The sequence below is a fragment of the Elephas maximus genome, chromosome 12 (genome assembly GCF_024166365.1).
Source record: "Elephas maximus indicus isolate mEleMax1 chromosome 12, mEleMax1 primary haplotype, whole genome shotgun sequence".
NCBI classification, from domain to species: Eukaryota; Metazoa; Chordata; class Mammalia; order Proboscidea; family Elephantidae; genus Elephas; species Elephas maximus.
In genome coordinates, this window is record NC_064830.1 from 58,051,709 (window position 1) to 58,072,556 (window position 20,848).

General features: G+C 56.4%; 1 protein-coding gene across 6 annotated transcripts in view; it reads right to left on the minus strand.

Moving 5' to 3' along the window:
- Positions 1-330: 330 nt before the first annotated feature.
- Positions 331-20,848, minus strand: part of LMF1 (lipase maturation factor 1) — a 104,776-nt gene continuing 84,258 nt past the window's right edge. For 2 of the 6 annotated variants that reach the window (XM_049902830.1, XM_049902829.1), the window contains 6 exons: positions 12,511-12,678; positions 8,271-8,454; positions 7,990-8,143; positions 6,667-6,850; positions 5,995-6,107; positions 331-2,099 (listed from right to left, as the gene is read on the minus strand). In XM_049902830.1, coding sequence (XP_049758787.1) covers positions 1,925-2,099; positions 5,995-6,107; positions 6,667-6,850; positions 7,990-8,143; positions 8,271-8,454; positions 12,511-12,678 — 978 coding nt within the window. In that variant the 3' untranslated portion in view covers positions 331-1,924. Of the gene's footprint in view, positions 2,100-2,181; positions 3,099-5,994; positions 6,108-6,666; positions 6,851-7,989; positions 8,144-8,270; positions 8,455-12,510; positions 12,679-20,848 lie in introns of those variants that run through there. The other 4 variants (XM_049902827.1, XM_049902825.1, XM_049902828.1 and 1 more) reach the window with 3 other exon arrangements.

Consider the following 20,848-nt stretch of genomic DNA (forward strand, 5'->3'; position numbering starts at 1 on the left):
TTCTCACCTTCTCAGTGAGAGACCTGGGTTCGACTCCCAGTCAATGTACCTCACGTGCAGCCATCACCCATCTGTCAGTGGAGGCTTGTGTGTTGCTATGATGCTGAAGAGGTTTCACTGGAGCGTCCAAGAGGTTTGAGATGGAGTAAGAAGAAAGGCCTGGAGGTCTACTTCAGAAAAATCAGCCCCTGAAAGCCCTATGGAGCGAAGTTCCACTCTGATACACATGGGGTCGTCATAAGTCGGGGTCAACTTGACAGCAACTGGCCTTTTAAAATGCTCTTTATAATGAACACCCCCCAAACACAGTAGGATCTTATGTATAACAATTTAAAGCTAATTTTTCTGTTAAAAATTTTTTTTTATTGTGAAGGGAGGCACGTAGGATTTGGGCTGCGCTCAGAAGGCAGCACCATGACTGATGGGGGCTGTGGACAGGCAGGCACCCCACATCTGGACCGGCTCACCTGTGACTCTTCTGGGTGAGCAGATGCTGGAGTCCGGAGTTGACCTGCTGAGCAGATTGAGACAACACCCCCTTCCCATCCTCAGGACCACCCACTACCCCTCCCCCACGGTGAGTGGCTGTGTGTCCTGTGGACAAGGGCCCACGTGTGGTCCAAGTCCAGGGGTCTCAGTGTGGCTCTCTGGGGTCCAATCAGATCCCACCTGCTCCCGTCTCTCTTGTGGGCCCCTGGGAGCCACGCCGGCCTCCTGACAGATGTGCCCTCCCCGATAAAAGCCCCCTTGGAGAGCTCCCCAGGATTAGGGGTCCACAGCATAACGGCAGACCTCTCCTAACGTGGCCTGCATGTCCAGCCCTTTGGAAGGCTGCTTCCTTCTCGACACCCCAGCCAATCCATTGGACACACTGCCTCTTGGAAGCCCTGTGGCTCAGAGTGTGGCTGGCCCATAAGCTGGGTTTTGCTACCTCCAACCTGGCAGCCGAGCACTGTGAGGACTAACTGGTCACCCAGACAAAGGGGTCACGCATCCAGGGGCCCAGGGACAGTGACCCCGGATACCCCCACCTGCCCACTGGCCCCTTTGAAGTCAGTTGGGCAGGTGGTGGAGTGGGTTAGGGACATCTTTATCCCATCAGGGGAGCAGGAGGGTAGGGAGGAGCGGCCTGCCAGGCAGCGTCTGTCAGCTTGAGGACAGAGGCACTGCCTCATGGTGGTCTTTCCAAGGTGAAGCTGGGGCTGCTGCCAGCTCCTGACACCTCCCGGACCCCTGTGCCCTGCCCCAGGGCTGACTGCTCTGACGACCCCACCTGTCCCTCCTCTCAGGTCAACGTAAGTGGGCCTGGGGGACCAGATGGCTGCCTTGGTGGGCTCCAAGATGGCTGGGGAGGGGACGGGGAACTTGAGTCCTGGCCTCAGTGACACAGTGTCAGCAGGAAAGGGAAAGCCCCAGGCTCCGGGCCCCTCCAGTGTCTCAGCTGAGGATGGCGCTCAACGCCAGAGAAGGCAGAACTGGGGGCTAGGCTGGGCACGGGGGTGGGGGCTGCCATGCTGGGAGCTCGGACAGGCCCTGGGGCAGGGCCTGCCCTGGGCGATGGGTGTGTGCGTGTGGGGTTCTGTGCTCCAGAGATCTCTCTTAGGGACTGACTTGTGGGGATAGGGACAGGTGGCTGAGCACATGGGCCAGACTTTGGAGGGACCCTGTGATTGTGGGAGACAAGAACAGCACAGGTGGCCACTCGGGGCCCCACCTGCCTCCCCGCACCACCCCCAGGGTCTCTAAGCAGACTGTGTAGGCTTACAGGAAGGACAAAGGCGGAGGGCTAGGAGACATCGCATCACGCCCCTCAGTGCGTTTGCTTTATTGGAAGCCAAGCAGTGTTGGTCCGGTGGGCGCGGTCCCCAGCTGAGAGGAGAGCCTGGACACAGGGCCCTGAATCCTGCGGGCTCGGCACTGCCCCCTAGGTGGGCTCTGGGTGTGGCCACTCCCTGGCCTCAAAGTAGCCCCTCAGGCCCTGAAGGCTGAGCGGGGGGAAGTAGGGGCCGATCCTCCTCCGCACCCACCACTCACCCTCTGCGGCGTGCCGGCCCCCGGGAAGGCTGAACTTGTAGCGGTAAAGCTCTGCGCGGACCCACCTGTGGGGAGGAGGCGGGGTGAGCCAGCCAGACTGTGCCCCTGCCCACCTGTGCCCTCCCCACCCACCCCAGCCCTCTCACGGCCTGCCCAGGCTCTGAGTCAGGTACAGAGAACTGCAGATCTCAGGGGACCCAGGCTTGTGGTCTTCAGTCCCCCTGCAGGAGGGCGGGGCTGTGTGATTGGCCAGGTGATTCCAGGGTCCTCTGCCCTCCTGAGCCCAGCATCCAGGAACAGAGACATCTCAGGGTAAAGCCAGGGAGCCCAGAGGAGTCCACACCCCCAGTCACACTGGGGCACCCCACTGTTCCCCACTACGCGTGCAGCAATAACCAGCTTTTCCCAAAATGACGTTCAGACAGGGAAAGTGCAAGGGTGGCTGGGGGGACACTCCATCAAGCTCTGTCTGGCCCGATTCTCAGATGGCCCAGTGGCTCAAGCCAGTGCATCCCGTCTGTTCAGTCTCCTCTGTCCCTTGCACTGGTGGAGCCCTAATGGGGTACCCTGTGGATTCGAGATGCCTCCCAGTACCTGAGTCTTGGGGGGCATGACTAGTCTGGCCCACATTGTCCAGAGGTATTTGGCTGGCCCTCAACCAAATCCCAGATCCCAGCCGCCTGCAGGACCAGGTCCCTCTCTTCCCCCTTCTCTACCATCCCTCCTGCCCAATTTTCTGGCAGGAGCTGGAATTTTCTCGGCCACTTCAGGCAGCTCTGGTCCCTCGACCACCCACAGGGGTGACCAGCCCCAGGGCCCAGATGGCTTCCCAAGCAGGCCAGGAGGAGCCGTGGGTAGTTAAGTTTGGGTGCTGGAACTGGGAAAGGGACACAGACCAGATTTTGAGGTGAAACTGCCCAGCCCTCCTCTGAAAGTACGTGTCTGCTTCAGCACACGGCATCTTCAGGGATGACTCCTTCGCAGGTGGCTGTGTGGAATGTTTGTTACCAGAGTTTCGAATGCAGATACACGCTGGCTGTCAATGGCCACCCAACAGCTGCATTCTGTGGGGGAAGGTTTTAGAAACAGACCCCAGACAAGGACGCTTCAGATGCCACGCTTTGCTTGTGGGAAGTGGGGGTGGGAATGGTGGCTGGGGTACATGGGGTTCCCACACCCCTCAGTGGGGATGAGGAGGGGAGGTGGGCGTAGATGGCAGGAACTGTTCTATCCCTCTCTGGCTTTAGGTCTTAGAGAAGACATTATTGTATGGGAGAGCAAAGGGGTATGGGTCTGTCCCTTCTCCCCAACTAGGAACCATCCCCCGCCAAGACCCCTTTGTCTTTAGGTCTCAGCAGCTTGGCTCTAATGTGTCTTTGGTTGGTCTGGATTTCTTTGGGTTTGTTCTGTTCGGGGTTCACTCCGTTTCTTGGCTCAGTAGGTTTGTCTTTTTTGCAAAATTTGAGAAGTTTTCAGCTATTATATCTTTAAGCACTTTTTCAGCCCCACCTTCCTTCTCTTCTTCTGGGACTCCAATGGTGCAAATTCTCCAATGTGATAGTCCCACAGGTCCCTGAGGCCTGTTCATTCTTTTTCAGTCTACTTTCTCCCTGTTGTTCAGATTGGGTAATTTCTATTGTTCTACCTTCAAGTTCAAGGAGCCCTGGTGGTTAAGTGCTTGCCCACAGTGGTTAAGCACTTGGTAGCTAACTGAAAGGTCGGTGATTGAACCCACAAGCTGCTCCATGGGAGAAAGATGTGGCAATCTACTTCCATCAAGATTATAGCCTTGGGAACCCTATGGGTAGTTTTACTGTGTCCTATAGGGTCACCGTGAGTTGGAATCCACTCGATGGCACATAACATCTTCAAGTTCACAGATTCCTCTATTCCTCCATTCTGCTGTTGAACCCATCCACTGAGGTTTTTATTTCAGTTATTGTATCTTTCAGCTTTAAAATTTCCTTTTGGTTCTTCTTTATATCTCCTACTTCTTTGTGGAGACTATTTTTCATTAGTTTCAAGCATGTTCGTAATTACTTGTTGAGGCATTCTCATGATGTCTGCTTTAAATCTTCATCACCAGTTCTAACATATGTCATCATCTACAGACAGTCTTCTTCGTTCAGTTTGAGATCGTCCTGGTTCTTCATATGGTGAGTGATTTTCAGCTGAAACCTGGACATTTTGAGTGCTATGCTGTGAGACTCTGGATTGCAGTTAAACCTTGTTTTAGGTAGCTGGCTTCCTCTGACACTACGCTGGCAATGGGTGGGATGGGAGGGCACTGCCAGGTGGATGTGGAAGTATAGGTCCCCACATGTTCTCTACCAATACCATGAAACAAACAACCTGTTGCTGTCGAGTCATGGCGACCTCATGTATTACACAGTAGAATGGCCCCATAGGGCTCCCTACCCAGCTGTCCCTCAACATCAGCCCAGTGGAAGAGCTGCGGGGGTCTAGGAACCTCCTTACGGTCTGGTAAGGGTGGAGCCCCATGTTTCCCACGGGGCCTTTGCCTTCCTTAGCTGAGGGGTGGGGTGGGGGGGCAGGTTTCAGTGTTTTTGTCGTGTCTGGCTGCAGCAGGGCCAGTTACTGTCTTGCTGGGCTGCCCCTTTCTGGCCCTCTGGCTGGAGACAGGAGGCTTTTGGCGGGGCTTTTTGTCTGTACCTGTTGGCATTTGGGAGTTGCGGATTCTTCAGTTCCAAGTCTGGGATACATGAAGCACAAAGAATATCCAGGAACTCGCCTCCCCGTCCTTCCCTGGGTCCTGAGGTCCCTTGCCAATCTGCTTCTTCTTGGCCCTTTTCAGAGTATGCTTTATGTGGCGGTGAGCATTCTCCAGACAAAGAGAATTGGTAGGAAACTCTTATGACCTTGGTAGGGTCAGGGGCCCCAGGTGTGGTCAAATGCTGGTCCAGGTGTTGCTCTGAAGGTACTCGCACCTGGGGCAGCTGCCTGCTGGCCTCCCCAGGCCCTCGCGCCCGCCTGGCTGCAGTGCAGTTCCAGGCCCTTCCCAGCCTGACAGCTGTGACCAGACCCTACCGCAGCTGCCTCGCTCACAGATGAGGCTTTTTGGAGGAAAAACAGGAACAGTGTTTTCTGTCAGAACTGATGGCTGAAGCAGGGCCAGGGAGAGGAATGTGCCAACATGCAGGCTCTCCTCTTGTTTTTATTGTCTCGGGGTTTGCTGCTCCATCATAAATCACACATTTCCAGGTGGGGAAGCTAATGTTTATCAGAGTGCCCACCCTGGCCGAAGGGCTGGAAGAGGTTCGCCTGCCTCCTGGGGTCTCCAATTGTCAGCACCCACCCTGTGCACCCAGGCCTGTCCCCACACCTGCCCCACTCCTAACGCATGCCCGTACCCTCTCTCCTCTGGGGGGATGAAAACAAGGGGCCAAGAGAGCACAGTGGCCTCACCTGGGGTCTGACCACCTGGAGCCACCCAAGCCCAAGCTGTGGGACCTGGAGTTCTGACTCCCACAGCAGACCCTGGTGTACTCTGGCCATCAATCAATACTGCAAACACCGTTCCACCCTCCAGACCTAAGAAAGGAGGGCCCCAGGCTTTACCTGGACATCTGTGCCTCCTTGGCCCTGGAGTGCCCCCAGGCCGCTAAGGCCCCTTCTCCCAGAGTGCCCCCCGCACAGGGATGGCCCACCACCCTGCACCCTCTGCACCCATACGTCTGATCTCCGGTCTTCTCTCCTTATGCCCCCTACGCTCCCTGGAGGTGTCAGTGGGTCACCTTCCTGGGGTGGTCACGCTCTGGGGCCAGCATCTCTCCCATACCTCACCTGCACTGGCTGGACGCTGGACCCCGACCACCTGCTCCTCCTCACAGACCCTGGACTGCATCCTCCCTCCTCCCGTGTCCCCAGAGCTGAGTAGTCAGCCCTCCATTCCTGTTACCTGGGCCCCAATGAGGGGGTGGGGGCCCCGGGATGTCTCACCTGGGGGGCGCCCTGCCTGTGAACGGGTTGTGGAAGAGCAGAGACAGGGCCTGAGCGTCGTTGGCCATCAACTTGCCGGCCAGGTGGATGATCCACTCATGCTGTTCGTAGGTCTGTGGAAAAGACAGGCCAGCATCGGCTGTGGCTGGGGACTGGGGCGCCCGCAGCATTGCGAGGCCAAGTTCAGGGCTGGGGGCTCTCGAATAACCAAATAACCCTCTGGGTAAGGCAGGTCCTGCCTGGAGCAGCCACTCCACAGCCCCGCATTGCCTGGCGCCTCCCTCTGACCAGCCTCCTGGGAAGCCTGAGTGCCCAGGGCCCCTGCAGTCATGACTGACAAATAGTTGGGCCAGGGTGGGGTCTGCCAGAGGTAGGGTCTCCCAAGGGTGGGGTATGGGGGTGGGGTCACTGGGGCTCCAGCCAGGTCTGTGGGGCCCTCACTCCTGTGTGGGGGCGGCAAGCTCCAAGCCCCGGGGCAGTCTGTCCTCAGTGAGGGCCCTCCACCGGACCAGGAACCCTGCGCTGTCCTGGGGCCAGGCTTCGTGAGTACAGGAGCTCTGGGCTCAGCACCTTCCCAGGCCCCCTGCCCTGTAGCCCCATGGCAGCCTATCTGAGGCTGGAGTTGTGGGCCCGCCTCTGTCTGCCCCCACGGCTGCAGGGCGGGCACCGCACCTGGAAGGCTGCGAACCACATGAGCCAGTCCAGGCGGTAGTGGTAGGGAGAGATGAGGCAGGGCCGCCGCCTGGGGTCGCCAGGCTTGCACCTGAACTCGTAGTCTTCCCATACGACATCGGAGGCGCTGGCGTTGGGGCTGGCCGTGCCCTGGAGGATGACTTCGGTGCGCTCTTTGGTGATGCTACAAAGGGGGTGAGGTCAGGGTCAGGCCCAAGCCCCCAGCGCCCCACTGGCTCTTACTGCCTGTGGTGCCTATTGCCTGGTCCCTCCCACACCACTGTGGGCAGCTGAGAGCTGAGAGCCAAGGGTTCTGCACAGTCCATTCTGGGTTAAACCCCTGCTGGGACTTTGCATTTCTAACAAGTTCTCAGGAGATGCTAATGCTGCTGGTTAGGGATCAATTCTGAAAACCACTAGTAGAGCAGTGATTCTCAAAATTTATTTTATACATATACATATACACCTGGGGATCTTGTTAAAATGCCGATTTTGACTCAGTATACCTGGGGGTGGAAATGCAAATTCCCAGCGGGGGTTCAAACTGGAATGAAGCGGTTTGAAGCCCTGGTTCTAAGGCCTCAGCATCCTTGGTGATGCAGGGGCCAGGGGCCAGGCTGAGGGACAGAGGCTCCCTCGGACCCTCATTCTGTCACACATCCCGCAGTGCCAGGATGGGACAGGACGGCCCCAGGTAGACTCAGCAGCTACTGCTGCCACGCTGGCTGTGGAGGTTCCTGTCTCTTTCCTCTCCTTTTCTGCATTTGCCACGTTTTACATGTGAGTGTGTAGGTGGAGCTGTCCTTCAGAAAGGGTGTCCAAGCCTTCACCCTGGAAGCTCGGAACGCGGCCGTGCTTGGAAATGGGGTCTCTGCAGGTGTGGTCAGCTAACAGTAAGTCACAGTGGGAGGGTGCTCTATAAAAGAGAGACCCAGAGGGACACCATGAGACAACGGAAGCAGAGGCTGCAGTGATGCGGCCATGAGCCAGAGAATGCCTGGGGTCACCAGGAGCTGGAGGAGACAAGGAAGGACCCTTCCCTGAAGCCTCTGGGGAAGTGTGGCCTTGTTGATGCCTGTGAGACATGGTTTCTGTGTTCTGATTCCCCCCAGTTTGTGGTCCGTTGTCACAGCTGCCCCAGGACATACACACTGGTCGGGCGCTCCCGTCATCGGGGCCTTTTAGGACCTGACTCTGTGCCCCTCCCAGGACGCCTAGACAGAGAATGCCCTGGCGTGACCCCATGTGAGCAGGGCAGGGAGGAGGGAGAAGCCACACCCCAAGCTCAAGGGGGTGGCAAGATGAGACCCCTGGGCACAGTACCTTCCAAAGGCCCCATAGGTGTTGACGATCCTGAGTGGGTTGAAGGAGACGTTCATCACTTGCTGGGAGCTGAGCAGGTTGAGGATCACCGGGATGCTTAGGTAGCCGATGAGGGTGACCAGCGCAAGGTGAACGACCTGCCGCACCGCATAGCCTGTCGAGAGATGGGGTGAGCTGCCGGGCTCCTGAGGCTGAGTCCCCCGCAACCAGCCTCTGCTTGCCTTCAGAGACCCTCCTTTGTCCCCAGCCCTTGGGCCAACAGAACTAGCGAAGTCACCTACCATGTGTCCGCACAGGCCAGGCCCCTTGGGCCTCCCGCTCCTGCAGCTGCAGGACACGGTCTCTGAGGCCCCCAGGCCTGGAGGAGAACAGGAAGCCCAGGGCGGCATCGTCGAAGCAGGCCAGGCTGGGTACGATGGTCAGCCAGTTCAGGAAACTCAGGTTCCCGCTGATGATGAGGATCACCTGGAGGTGGGGGGAGGGGGAAGACAGTGCTGGGCCAGGGACTGGGAGAGGCCGCCCTGGGGACAGGACTGCCTGGGGCCAAGGGGACGCCCCATCGATGACTCTGGGTGACTGTGCTGTCACGGCATGCAGGGACTCTTATTCCCCCACCACTGTCGATTCTAACTCAGAGCGACCTCAGAGAGTTTCCAAGGCTATAAATCTCTATGGAAGCAGACTGCCACATCTTTCTCCTGAAGAGCCACTGGTGGTTTCGAATTGCCAGCCTTTCGGTGAGCAGTCGATCACTTTAGCCACTGCGCCACCAGGGCTCCACTAGAATCACTAAAATGCTACCAGGCATTGTCAGGGGCGTGGAGCAACTCGTTGCTGGCACAAATGTAAAATGCTAGGCCTGCCTTTGAAAACAGCAATCCTACTCCTAGGTAATTACCCAAGAGAAATGAAAACTCACGTCCACACAAAGACTTACAGGTGAACATTTACAGAAGTATTATTCACAAGGGCCAGCAACTGGAACCGGCCTGAACGTCCGTTAGCAGGAAGTGGATAAGTAACTTGTGGAACGTCCATAAAATGGAATTTGAGTCAGTCACATAGAGGGGCAAAGCTGCAGTGGTAGTGAAGGAAATAGATGATCGGGCACATATTCACGTTTTAACTAGCATTGTGCATCAACTTTGTACTAACACACCGGGAGCAGAAACAAACTAAGGCACCTGCAAGGCCAGAGCACCATGTGGAGCTCTGACTACCACAGCATCTAAAGTCTCATCCTGATTCTCTCCCAAGAGGCATCTTTAACCTCTCATCCTGGTTCTGTTCCATGAAGCCATCTTTAAAGTCCCATCCCGGTTCTGTTCCCCAAGGCATCTTTAAAGTCTCATCCTGGTCTGTTCCACGCAGCCGTCCATCCTGGTTCTACACCTAAGCTTGTTGTGGCCCCTGGACAGATTTACCATTCATTTCTCTCCCTTTCACAAACCACAGGTTTAAAATATGTGTATGTGTACTTAGCACCTGAGACCTTTCTTCAAGCAAGTTTGTGCATAGACGCTCCGAATAAACATACTGGCAACAAGGCAGTGGGTTTGGTTTTTTTGGTTTGGGGGAGCTTAAAACAGCGGGAATTTATTCTCTTGCAGTTCTGGAAGCCGGAAGTCCAAAATCCAGGTGCTGACAGAGTGCCTCCTCCAAAGGCTCTGGGGAGGATCCTTCCTTCCCTCTCCCAGCTGCTGGTGGCCTCAGGTGTCCCTTGGCCTGTGGCCGCATTGCTCTAGGCTCTGCCTCATCTTCCTCTGGCTTCTTTCCCGTGTCCCCTCTTCTTGTAAAGACCCTGTCATTAGGCCACCCCACTGCAGTGCAAACTCATGTAAGCTGACCGCATCTCAAAGGCCCCTCAAAAGCTCACACATACCAGGGTCTAGGGTTTCAGCATGTCTTGTTTGGGGACACAGTTCAGCCCATAACAGGCTCTCTGGTTGGAGACCCAGGGTCCAGCACCATCACCCTCCTGGGGAAGCCTCTGACAACACCAGCCCCACAATCAGACTTTCTGAGTTAACTGATTGGGGGTGGGCCCAGTACTAGCATATTTATCAAACAGCCCCTCAGGTGATTCTCCTTGGGCTGAGGTGGTGGGCCACTGCCCCACTGGGGCTCAATGGAGCATCGTTTGGGGAAAAATTCTCCCTGTAGTGAAGCCACAGGAGGTCTGATGACTGGGAGATGCCATGCCACTCCCACACCAATAACATGGACTTGCACTGCCCTGCCCGGCAGCCTAGGGCAGGCCATACCTTCATGTCCCTCTGTGTCCTGCTCTGGCTCATCCCCCTTCATCTGGCTGATCTTTTCCTAACAAGAGAAGTGTAGAAGTGGTGGGGGTCACGGCCCTGTGCTCCCTGAGGGCCTCATTTTCCTCATCCTTCTCATCATCGCTGAGTGAATCCTCAGAGGAAACTGACTGACTCGGCTCCATCTGTGATTGTGCTGCACGGGGCCTGCGGTGAGTCCACCCTGCCAGGCCGACGGGAGGTCCCTGGAGATGGCAGAGGAAGATGAACTCAGCTGGCGGAACTTCAGGGCCCAGGAGGCCTGTGGCAGATGTTTGGGGCCGACATAAGGCCACCCTGAAGAGGAAGGGGATGGTTGAGAGTCCCCTGCTGGGCCAGAAGAGGACATACACATGCTACTGGCATCGTTCCAGGGACCATCCACCCAAGGATGGGCACAAATGCAGGGGGTGGGTTCTGTGTGCTCCTGGTATTCTCCCGCAGCCTCAAAACAGTGCAGCTGCCAGGGGAGTTACTACATCCTAGCTGGCTGTCGCTGTGCTGCTGTTGAGTCGGCCAGACTCATGGCGACCCCGTGACAGTGGAACAAAATGCCACCCGCTCCAGCCCCATGAAGGAAGCTGTGATCGCAAGCTCCTCTCGGCCTGTCCCTCGGGCTTGCAACCTCTCTGTGGGGGTGGGGGCGGGGGAGCGTTTGAGACCGGGACGAAAGTCTTCCAGTCACTCCCACATGGACCCCTCCTAGCGAACTGAGGCTGGGCCGCCGGCACAGCCCTGAGCACTGTGTACAGGGTGGAATAGCATGCTTGTAGCCGTGGCCCCCCAGGAGGTGAGCCCAGAAACACACAGAATGGGACAGGGGACAGCATTCCACCACACACCTGTTTCCTGGATGCCTCATTTTAGCTACCTAGTTCTGCTGTAACGGAAACACCATCAGTGGGTGACTTTAACAGAGATGTATTTTCTCACAGTTAGGAGGCTAGAATTCTGAATTCAGGGTGCCGGCTCTAGAGGAAAGCCTACTCTCTCTGTGGACTCTGGAGGAAGGTCCTTGTCTCTTCAGCTTCTGCTCCTGGGCGATCTTCATGTAGTTTGGCATTCATCTTCCCCCATCTCTGCTTGCTTGTTTAATCTGTTATATCTCAAAAGAGATTGACTCAAGACATGCCATACACTAACTGTTTTATTAACACAACAAAGAATCCATTTCCAAATGGATTATAACCACAGGCACAGATGTTAGGATTTATAACACATATATTTGGGGGACACAATTCAATCCATTATACCCCCGAGGGAGCTCCCTTGGAAACTGACAATCAGATCCTAGAATTTACAGGGAAAAGCAAAGACCTAAGCACAGTCAAAATCCCCTGAAGGCATGTGCAGGAACAGTGATCCTGGGTGGAGCAGCATCTTCTACATGGAAGAACCCTCCAGAACCCTAGGAGGAACTTTGGGATGTGGCCCTTACAGCCTGGGGGCGATTTCCAAAGTCAGGCTGGCTGCACCAGGCTGCAGCGAGCCTGCCTGCCAGCTGGGCCCCTTCTGCATGTGTGGGGACAGCACGGGGCCTTGGACACATGGGGACAGTGAGGCGTCAGAGTGGAGCCTGAGACACACGGGGACAGTGAGGGGTCAAGAGTAGGGACAGCTTGGGGACAGAAAGGGACAGCAGGGGGAGAGAGAGGGGACAGACTGGGAACAGCAAGGGGACGGTGAGGGGACAGGTTGGGAACAGTGAGGGGACAGATTGGGGGCTGTGAGGTGACAGAGTGGGGACAATGAGGGGACAATATGGGGACAGAGTGGAGACAGCAAGGGGACAGAGTGGGGACAGAGAGGGAATAGCATGGGGACAATGAGTGGACAGTGAGGGACAGTGCAAGGACAGTGAGGGGACAGAGTGGGAACAGTGTGGGGACAGTGGGGGGGACTAATTGGGTCAGTGAGGGGACAAGGAGTGGACAGTGAGGGTGAGGGGACAGTGCAGGGACGGTGAGGGGACACAGTGGGAACAGTGTGGGGGACAGAGTGGGAACACCATGAGGACAGTGAGGGACAGATAAGGGACAGAGGGGGACAGTGAGGGGATAGCATGGGGACAAAGACAGTGAGGGGACAGTAAGGGGACACAGTGGGGACAGAGAGGGCACAGCATCGGGACAGTGAGGAGACAGTGAGGGTATTATGGCACAGTTGGGGGACAGTAAGGGGACAGTAAAGGACAGCATGGGGACAGCCAGGCAGGGCTCACCTGGAAGATCACCTGCAGGATGCCGTGCAGGATGCACATGCGCCGTCCCAGGAGGAGGAAGAAGGGTACCAGGAGCTCGATGACGTGGTTGCCGAGTGTCTCCGTGCGGTGGACCCACCATGGGGAGCGGTGCAGGTAGTAGGCTGCGGGGTTGGGCACAGGCTGGGTCTGCGGAAGAGGGGCCATGAGCTGGGGGTCTGCTCCCCTGGCCCTGTGATCACACTTGGGGCAAGACGCAGGCCTGTGGGGTGTGTGAGGCAAAATCAAGCAACCCTGCATTGTCTTAAGGCAAAAGCATACGCTCTGAAGGGGCATGCATCCCTAAGTGGCCGGTGTGGCTGGGCTGTGTTCATCCAGCTCGGCAGGGCTGGAACCCATCAGACACCTCTCCTGGGACTGCTTCCTTCCTCCTCCACCCTCTGACTTGGCCGGAGGTACAGCCTAGAGCTCAGTGCAGGGGTGGAGAAGCCAGAGGTCAGTGAGGCCAGGGGTCAACGCTGTGGGCCCCAGGGGGACACAGGCATGGCCCACAGCCTCCTTGGGAGAGCTCGAGACTTGCTGGGCCAGCGACGGCTAGACCTGGGGCCCTGAGTGTCCCAGCCCGGGGGGACTTCAAGTAGGGTGGGTGCCCAGGGTCTCGGGGAACAAGGAGGAGCCGAGAATTGGGGATGTGAGAACGATTGGGGTGCCAGCAGGAACACCGTGCATGGCAGATGCAGCAAGGCATCTGGGAGGAAGCCCCGGATTGGTCCTGGGGTGCAGGCTGTGCCCCACTGTGTTATAGTTGTGGGGGCTCTGGACCTGGAGGACACTGACTACTCAAGAGCATGAATGTTGAGGGAGGTGCCTGTGGTGGGGGCCTCGAACAAATACGGCGGAGGCCGGGAAGACAGGATGCTGGGGGCGGGGGTGTTGGTGAGGCCCCTCCTGCCTCCCTCTGCCTGCAGTCAGGGCCGCACCATTGGGCTGACTTGCAAATGCCGGTTCCGTGACCGACAAGGCCCCACTCTTGGGCCTGCCACTGGGGGGCAGCAGGACTCAGCCCCTGTGTGCTCCTAAAGCGGCCTCGAGTGGCTCAGCTGAGATGGTTGCTCTGTCCCCTCAAAGGTCCTGCAGGGCTGAGGTGGCACCCCTTCTTCGTCCCCTGTCAAGGCCCACTGCACTGACACCGTATGGAGCTGGGGCTGCTCCACCCATGACATCCCAGGGCCCATGGAGGGAGGGGCACTCAGCATGGACACCACCCCCCCCCCACTGCTTTCGTTGATGACAACCAGACATGGACACAGGCACAGCGCCTGGAAGCCATGTGGGCATGGATGCCTCTGCTCCGTGGGCATGGCAGTGGGGGGCGCCCAGCACTTCCCATCATCCTTCCTGGACTCACGAGCTCCGTGGGAAGAGAGAAAACGGTTTCTCTGCCTGGCAGTCAGGCTTCCTGGAAAGGGTGGTGTTGCCTGGCCCAGCTCTCGAAGGGAGGGGCACCCTGAACCTCACACAGGGTGGGTGCAGTGGTACCCTCAGGGAGGTGAACAGGGGGTGGATGCAGGCCTAGGCAGGAGCAGCTTGTGGGCCCTTCCAGGCGGCCAGGCCTGCACCGACCCCCTTCTTCCGGGCGCCTGGGCAGCCCCCTAGGAACCCCACTGGGAACTTGGGGTCTGGCTCTGCAGTACTCTGTGGCCTCCGGCCTCTGGAAGAAAGTGTGGGAAATGCCCAGGCAGGTGGGCAGTGTCACCAGCTCCGGCAGCTTGGAGTCCAGCAGCAGCCTGCCATCCCGGCCCTCTAAGGACCTCAGCAGTCTCTGGTTGGGGGGGATGACTCCAGGGCTCCCGCCTCTCACAACCACACCCCCAGACCTGAGCTTGGGGTCCCAGGGGAGGAGAGGCGGCTGCGGAAGCACAGTCGTGGGCCAGATGTGCTCATCGAGCTGAACCCTCTGAAAAAGCCATTTGGAGGGTGCGTGGAGGGGGGCTTCCTGCTGCACTTATGAGCTGGCGACAGGACGGCCTGCCATGATCCTGAGCAGGACGCTGCCTGAGGACAGAGCAGAGATGCCTCTACCCGGGACACTTGAGAATGGGTGGAGGGAGCAGGCACGTTGGAGTGCCGTCCTTGTGATCTGGCCCTGGACCACCTGGCTGCGACACAGTGACAGCTATGACCCTTGGGGATCATTGTGCCCGTTGGCGCTTGACTCGGCATCAACTTGATAGCAACGGGCTTGGTCTTGGTTTTTTTGGTCGGCCATGCTAGCCATTTGCAGAACGTCCCCTCCCCCACCCCGAGGTGTCCCCCCAGGTGTGCCAGCTTTGACAGCAGCTGGCCAAGGCTACTTTTCTGCAAAAGCATCCTGTTCCCACTGTGGCAATGCCACTGTCTGTGGCTTTGTGTGGCATCACCTCGATGGGACGGCCCACAAGGGTGCCCCAAATACTTGGCTGATCTCTATAAAAGAAAAATAAATGGTGCCTGCTTGGCCCATAGCGAGGGGCTAGCCCTTAATGATGCTGCCGCAGGGAAGGTCCAGAGAGGCGCGGGGAAGGGGGGGTGTCAGAGAGAGCGGCCCAGGCCCTCTTGAGGGTTTTCCAGCTGAAATAAACAAGTGGGTGAGTGTTTGAGTGGTTCCACGGCCTGTCATATAAAACCTGACATGAGCCCTGGGCTGTGGCTGCGTTCTCACCCTTGGTCTATCCTCCCACTTTGGGGGCCTTGACGGACCAGCTAGGGAGTCAGTGGGTGTTTTTATTTCCTGGGGGGGGGGGGGCAGTGGGCATGAAAGGTTTTCGAATAGAGGAAGGACATCACCCAAAATTAACAAGCTGAACAGCTACTTCAAACTGATTCCGTGTCCAGTGTCCCTGTGGTCAGTAGCTCACACAGATGCCGGGGAAGTAAGGAAACGGAAAACCAAGTCTTGACCCCATGACCTACTCAGGGGATAGGGCAGCTCTTTAGGCCACAGGCCCCGTGTCCTGCTGGCAGGGGAGGGGCAGTACTGCCCCAGAGCCAGGCCCACACTGGACATCACTGAGCCACACAAATGCACCGTTTACATAGGATGAGCCTGGGTGGTGTAAATAGTGAACCCTCCAGCTGCTCATAGAAAGGTTGGTGGTTGGAGTCCACCAGAAAGCACCTCAGAAGAAAGGCCTGGTAATCTGCTTCTGAAAAATCAGCCACTGAAAACCCTGCAGAACCCAGTTCTACTGTGACACACATGGGGTGCCATGAGTCAGAGACAATTTGATGGCAACTGGTTTGAATGTTCTTTTGGTTTATGATGCTAGCTACCTCCTAAAACATTTGGGTTCTGGAAGGTTCTATCTTAGAAACCTGTGCCTCTGGTTGAGGCAGCTCCTGGACGAGAGCAGACACTTGCCCCAGAGCTGGTGGGCATCTGGCACTGCTTCTGTGGATTTACGACTTGCTGGGGGGTGGCGTGCTCGAGGGGAGCCTGCTCTGCATGTAGGAGGAGTCCCCTCCCCTGGCGGCTGCTCTCCTCCTGCAAACCAGGGACGAGGTTTGATTTTGTTTGCACTAAAGCCGGAGGGAAACCCCTGCCAGGGATGCAGCGACTACAGCCTGCATCCTTAAAGCTGGGAGGTCAGTACACACCTCAGGGGCTCTGCTGGGTGCTGATGCACAGGCAACTCGTTTGGGGAAGGACAAGGAGGATGATGATGTGCCAGGGAGGGGCTAAGGTGGGGAGGGGGTCCGGCTCACCCAAGACCTGGGGTAACTGTACAATTTCCTTCTCTAAGCAGAGACGACTTTGACTAAGAAGAGTGAGAGGAAGCCAGGGGCCTGTGGACGTGTGAGGCCAAGCAGCAGTAGACTGGGGAAGTCATTTCTTCCTGCTGGTCTGCGCCCACCTTCCACTTGCCCCCTCCCCGCTGACAGAGTCGGAGAAACACATGCTTCTCCAATCAACTTCCATTTTAGAGCTGCCATTTTCGCAAGGAAGGAGCATACCTAGTTGTCATCTGAGGACTGATTTTCTGAAACCCTTCACACACCCCATCTGAACGGGAAACCATGCAGTGGGTTGCCCACTCTCCTGCCATCCGGGACCCTCAGCCCAGCCCACACGTGGGGGCCATCCAGAGCAGCTCCTGGGCTCGGGCAGTGAGGACGCTCATGTGTGAAGGCAGCTGGCTGAGAATCAGCGTGGGGACGTGTGTCTCTGAGAAGGCTGCACTCCAGAGCCCAGACCCTCATCCTGTCCCTGGGGGTGGGGGACTTACCCTTTGCTGGTCCCTCTGCCCATTGGTGCCATCAGCGTGTGCTCCCTCCTCAGGGCCCCACCCTGACGGGAAGATGGCAGAGATAGACTCTAACTGGGGGAAGGAGGGAGAGGTGGCTGGATTTACCAAGTGGGGGTCTTAGGTTAGAAAACAAACCCAGCAAGTGTCCCAGGAACAGATCAGTGAGTCCCTTGGGAGTCACTGGCCTTGGGGATTTGAGGCCCAGAGTGGTAAGCACCACAGGCTCGGGATCTTGCACCAGGAGGGCCCCACCTCGTCAGGGGCTGGAAGCTTCCACAATGGCAGCTATGCCTCCCTCCACAAGGCTGGGCTCCCAGCTGTGGGGAGCCTTCGTGGCACCCATCTGGTGGGCGTGTGCCCTCCTACAAATGGCCACCCACGTGCTATCCATGTGACTGGATCTAGCAAGCAGGCCTCTGAGTCTAGAGAAGAAAGAAGGATGAGTTACAGAGATGGAGGTGAACAACATACACAGGATGGGAAAACCAAAACACTGTGTAAAGACAGCAACATCGGGAGCATCTACGGCAGAGGGTTCCTGAAGGTGTTTGCCGTCGGCTCTGGCCCTCCCCTCTGCACCCTCCCTGGCTCGTCATCAGGAGGCAGCTGGTCTGTGGCTGCTTTGGCAGAATGCACAGTCCTTAAAAGACGGTAGATGTGGCCCCTCCCTGGGAAGCCAGCCACCATGTAGAAAGTCCCTCTATAGGAATACTGAATGTACCAGGGACTGCCAAAAGAACGAACAAACCAGTCTTAGAAGAAATACAACCAGGATGTTCCTTAGAAGTGAGGATGGCGAAACTTGGGCTCCCTTACTTTGGACATACCACCAGCAAAGACCAATCGCTAGAGAAGGGCATCATGGTTGATAAAGTAGAGGGTCAGCGAAAATGAGCGAAACCTTCAATAAGACACAGTGGCTCCAACAATGGGTTCAAACATACCAATGATCGTGAGGATGGTACAGGACCAGGCAGTGTTTCATTTTGTTGTACATAAGGTTGCCATGGGTCAGAGCTGATTGGACGGCAGCTAACTGAGTCTGTAAGAGGTACATATTCAAACCAGCTTGTGGTTGGTCAACCAGCCTAGTTGTGTTCCCTGTGGGAGTGACACCCTCCAGGCTGGCACTGCTCTCCTGCCCCAGGCCCTAGTGCACACATAAAACATTTTTTTTTTTTTTTTTTTTTACAAAATTAATAAAATTGTCTGTGGACAAAGCAAACAAGCCTCAACCTCACCCTACTTCAGGTTGTTCAGTCACAGCACCTATAAAATGACAATTTACAGCTTTCCCAGGCAAATGCAACCTCGATAACAAACTGCTGAGATTAGCAGGCCATACATCCAAGGGTGCCTGATGACCCTCAGCCAGTTATGCTTGGCACAGCTGGTAGTGTGTGGCCCATGGTCGTAATTAAGAGTGGCATTTACTGGCCCAGGACACAAGAGAAACTCTCCCCTGGGCTGGGGAACATTCTGGAATACAAGAAGGACTGCTTCAGTTGTGTTCCCCCAGAATGAGTTGGCATGTGCCGGGGTGTGTCCCCCTGCAGTCCGCACTCCATGCCTCTGGACCTCATTTCCCAGCATAAATGGTGCCCCAGCAAGCCAGGACCAGTGCCAGGCTTGCTACTGAACCGTGAAATGCACATGAGTGAAAGGCAGGGGGCCACGCGCCTAGATGCGAATTACTGAGCTCTCTTGCCCATGGTGCCAGGACGAGGTCTCCTGGGATGGCGCAGGTCTCAGACAATGTGGCTCTACAACGACCCAGTTGACCCTGAGCCACCCTTGGGGCTCTGCAGCTGGGCGAGGAGGTCTGTCTGTCTGCAGGCACCACAGCCAAGCGAGGAGGTTTGTCCGTCCTCAGCCTCCACAGCCAGGCGAGGAGGTCTGTCCGCAGCCCTGTGCCTGCTGCTGAGAATGCCAGTCAGCGGTCTGGGGGTGCGGGTACCCGGTGCTGACAGCAATACAGGCTGTGGCCCAGGGAGGGACCTGGATGCCCCGAACATCCTGCCAGGACCAAGGATGGCCACAGGTGACACAGCTCTGGCTCTGGCCACATAATACCGCTTCCGCAGACAAACCCAGCTTCTGGGCAACACTGTGGGTGCACCAGCTAGAGCCCCTTTGAATGTAAGCCCAGTGGGGGAGGCAGGGCCCACTTTCCGCCCAGACATCCAGGTGTGGCTTGGCCCCTGGCAGGTGTGTGGTCCTCTGTGTGAGCAGGAAGGGGTCCCCTAGGCCCAGAATGCCGTTGGGAAGAACTGTTCGCATTGCAAAGCCAAAGATGGTATTAAATTTCCCCATCTCCAAAACTCAGTGCAAACCTCCAAGGCACGGTATCGCTGTTTGGCAACATGTCTGGTGGTTCACTCGAGTCCGTGCTTAGGATGTTTTCTCTGGTATCAACACCTTCTACACCTTGCTCTTTCCCAATTACAACTGGCTTCTTACAAGCCTGTGTGAATATCCTGTGGTGGATCTTCTACCAGCGAGCATGGTGTCCCTGCTGCTAAGAGGAGGCTGCTCGTCCATGGGAAGTTCAAATTCGGCAACTTTGTATGTGTGGTCAGATAGCTCATGCATTAAAAGAAGGAAATGACTCTCCCCAACCAGGAGTAAGTGGGGAAGATGTGGGAACAGGTGTGGGTTTGACGGGTGCATTTTCATGCCAGGCTGTGTTTCTATCTGCGCTCCGGCCCTCAGTCACAGCCTCCCCGTCCTTCTGCCCTGGTGCTGTTGAGGCCTCTATGGGCAGGCCCAGGGACAGAGGGGCTGTCCAGGAATGCCCTGGCCACAGAACATCTTGTTCCGCTCAGGCCATGGCTTAGCAAGGAAGGAGAAGAGGTGGGGGCTTCTCCCTTCCCACTGGTTTCTCGTGTGCTATGGGGGGCACCCTGGCAGTGGTGACTCAGTGGTAGAATCTGTCTTCCATATGGGAGACCTGGGTTCAATTTCCTGTCAATGCACCTCATGCAGAGCCACCATCTGTCTGTCAGTGGAGGTGTGTGTGATGTTGAACAGGTTTCAGTGGAGCTTCCAGACTAAGACCGATTAGAAAGAAAAGACTGGCAATCTACTTCCAAAAATCAGCCAGTGAAAACCCTGTGGATCACAATGGTCCAATCCACAACTGATCATGTGTGGCATAGGACTGGGCCATCTCATGGTGACCCCAAGATAACAGAACAAAACATTGCCCAGTCAGGGGCCATCTTCATGATCGTTGGTATGCTCGAGTCCACTGTTGCAGCCACTGCGTATTTTGGTTGCCTTCCAACCTAGGGGGCTCATCTTCAGCACTACATTGGACAGTATCCTGTGATGATCCATAGGGTTTTCATTGGCTGATTTTTGGAAGTAGATCACCAAGCCTTTCCTCCTAGTCTGTCTTAGTCTGGAAGCTCTGCTAAACCTGTCCACTGTGGATGACCCTGCTGGTATTTCAAATACTGGTGGTATAGCTTCCAACATCACAGCAACATGCAAGCCATCACAGTACAACAGACAGACAGGTGGGGGCGTCGGTTGCTATGAGTAAGGACCTCTTTTCTACCATGATTTAAAGACATGTGTCTACAAAGGAAGCAAGAAAGTGTCCTGATCTTGAGTGAGAGAGAGAGAAGGCTTCTACCAGACATGCTAAACCTCCCCTTACACTCCTGTTACTTTTCTGGTTACAGAGCCAGGGAAACAGGGCAGTGGATTGGATGGAGCTTTTTGTTAGCTCTGAAAGACACCAGGCAAATGCTGGTGCACATGCATCTGTGGACACGCCTACTGGGAACATAGGGCAGAGCAGGGGGGTTGTGTCTTGAGTGTGCACCCATGCAGCACACACACACTCTGCAGATCCTACTGGCTCCCGGTCACAATCGTGGCGTTCAAGTTCTGCAGCCAACGTCTGGGGCCCCGAGGGGGCAATCTTTGAGGGGACCTGTGGATTGGCTTTCTTGCTACTGTCTGAAACTGACAAAAAAACTCAGCTAACAGACACAAAAGCTCCCCTTGTGCATGGCCAGGCTGCAGACTTCACAAATAGGGGGAATGGAAGTGATTTCTGTCCC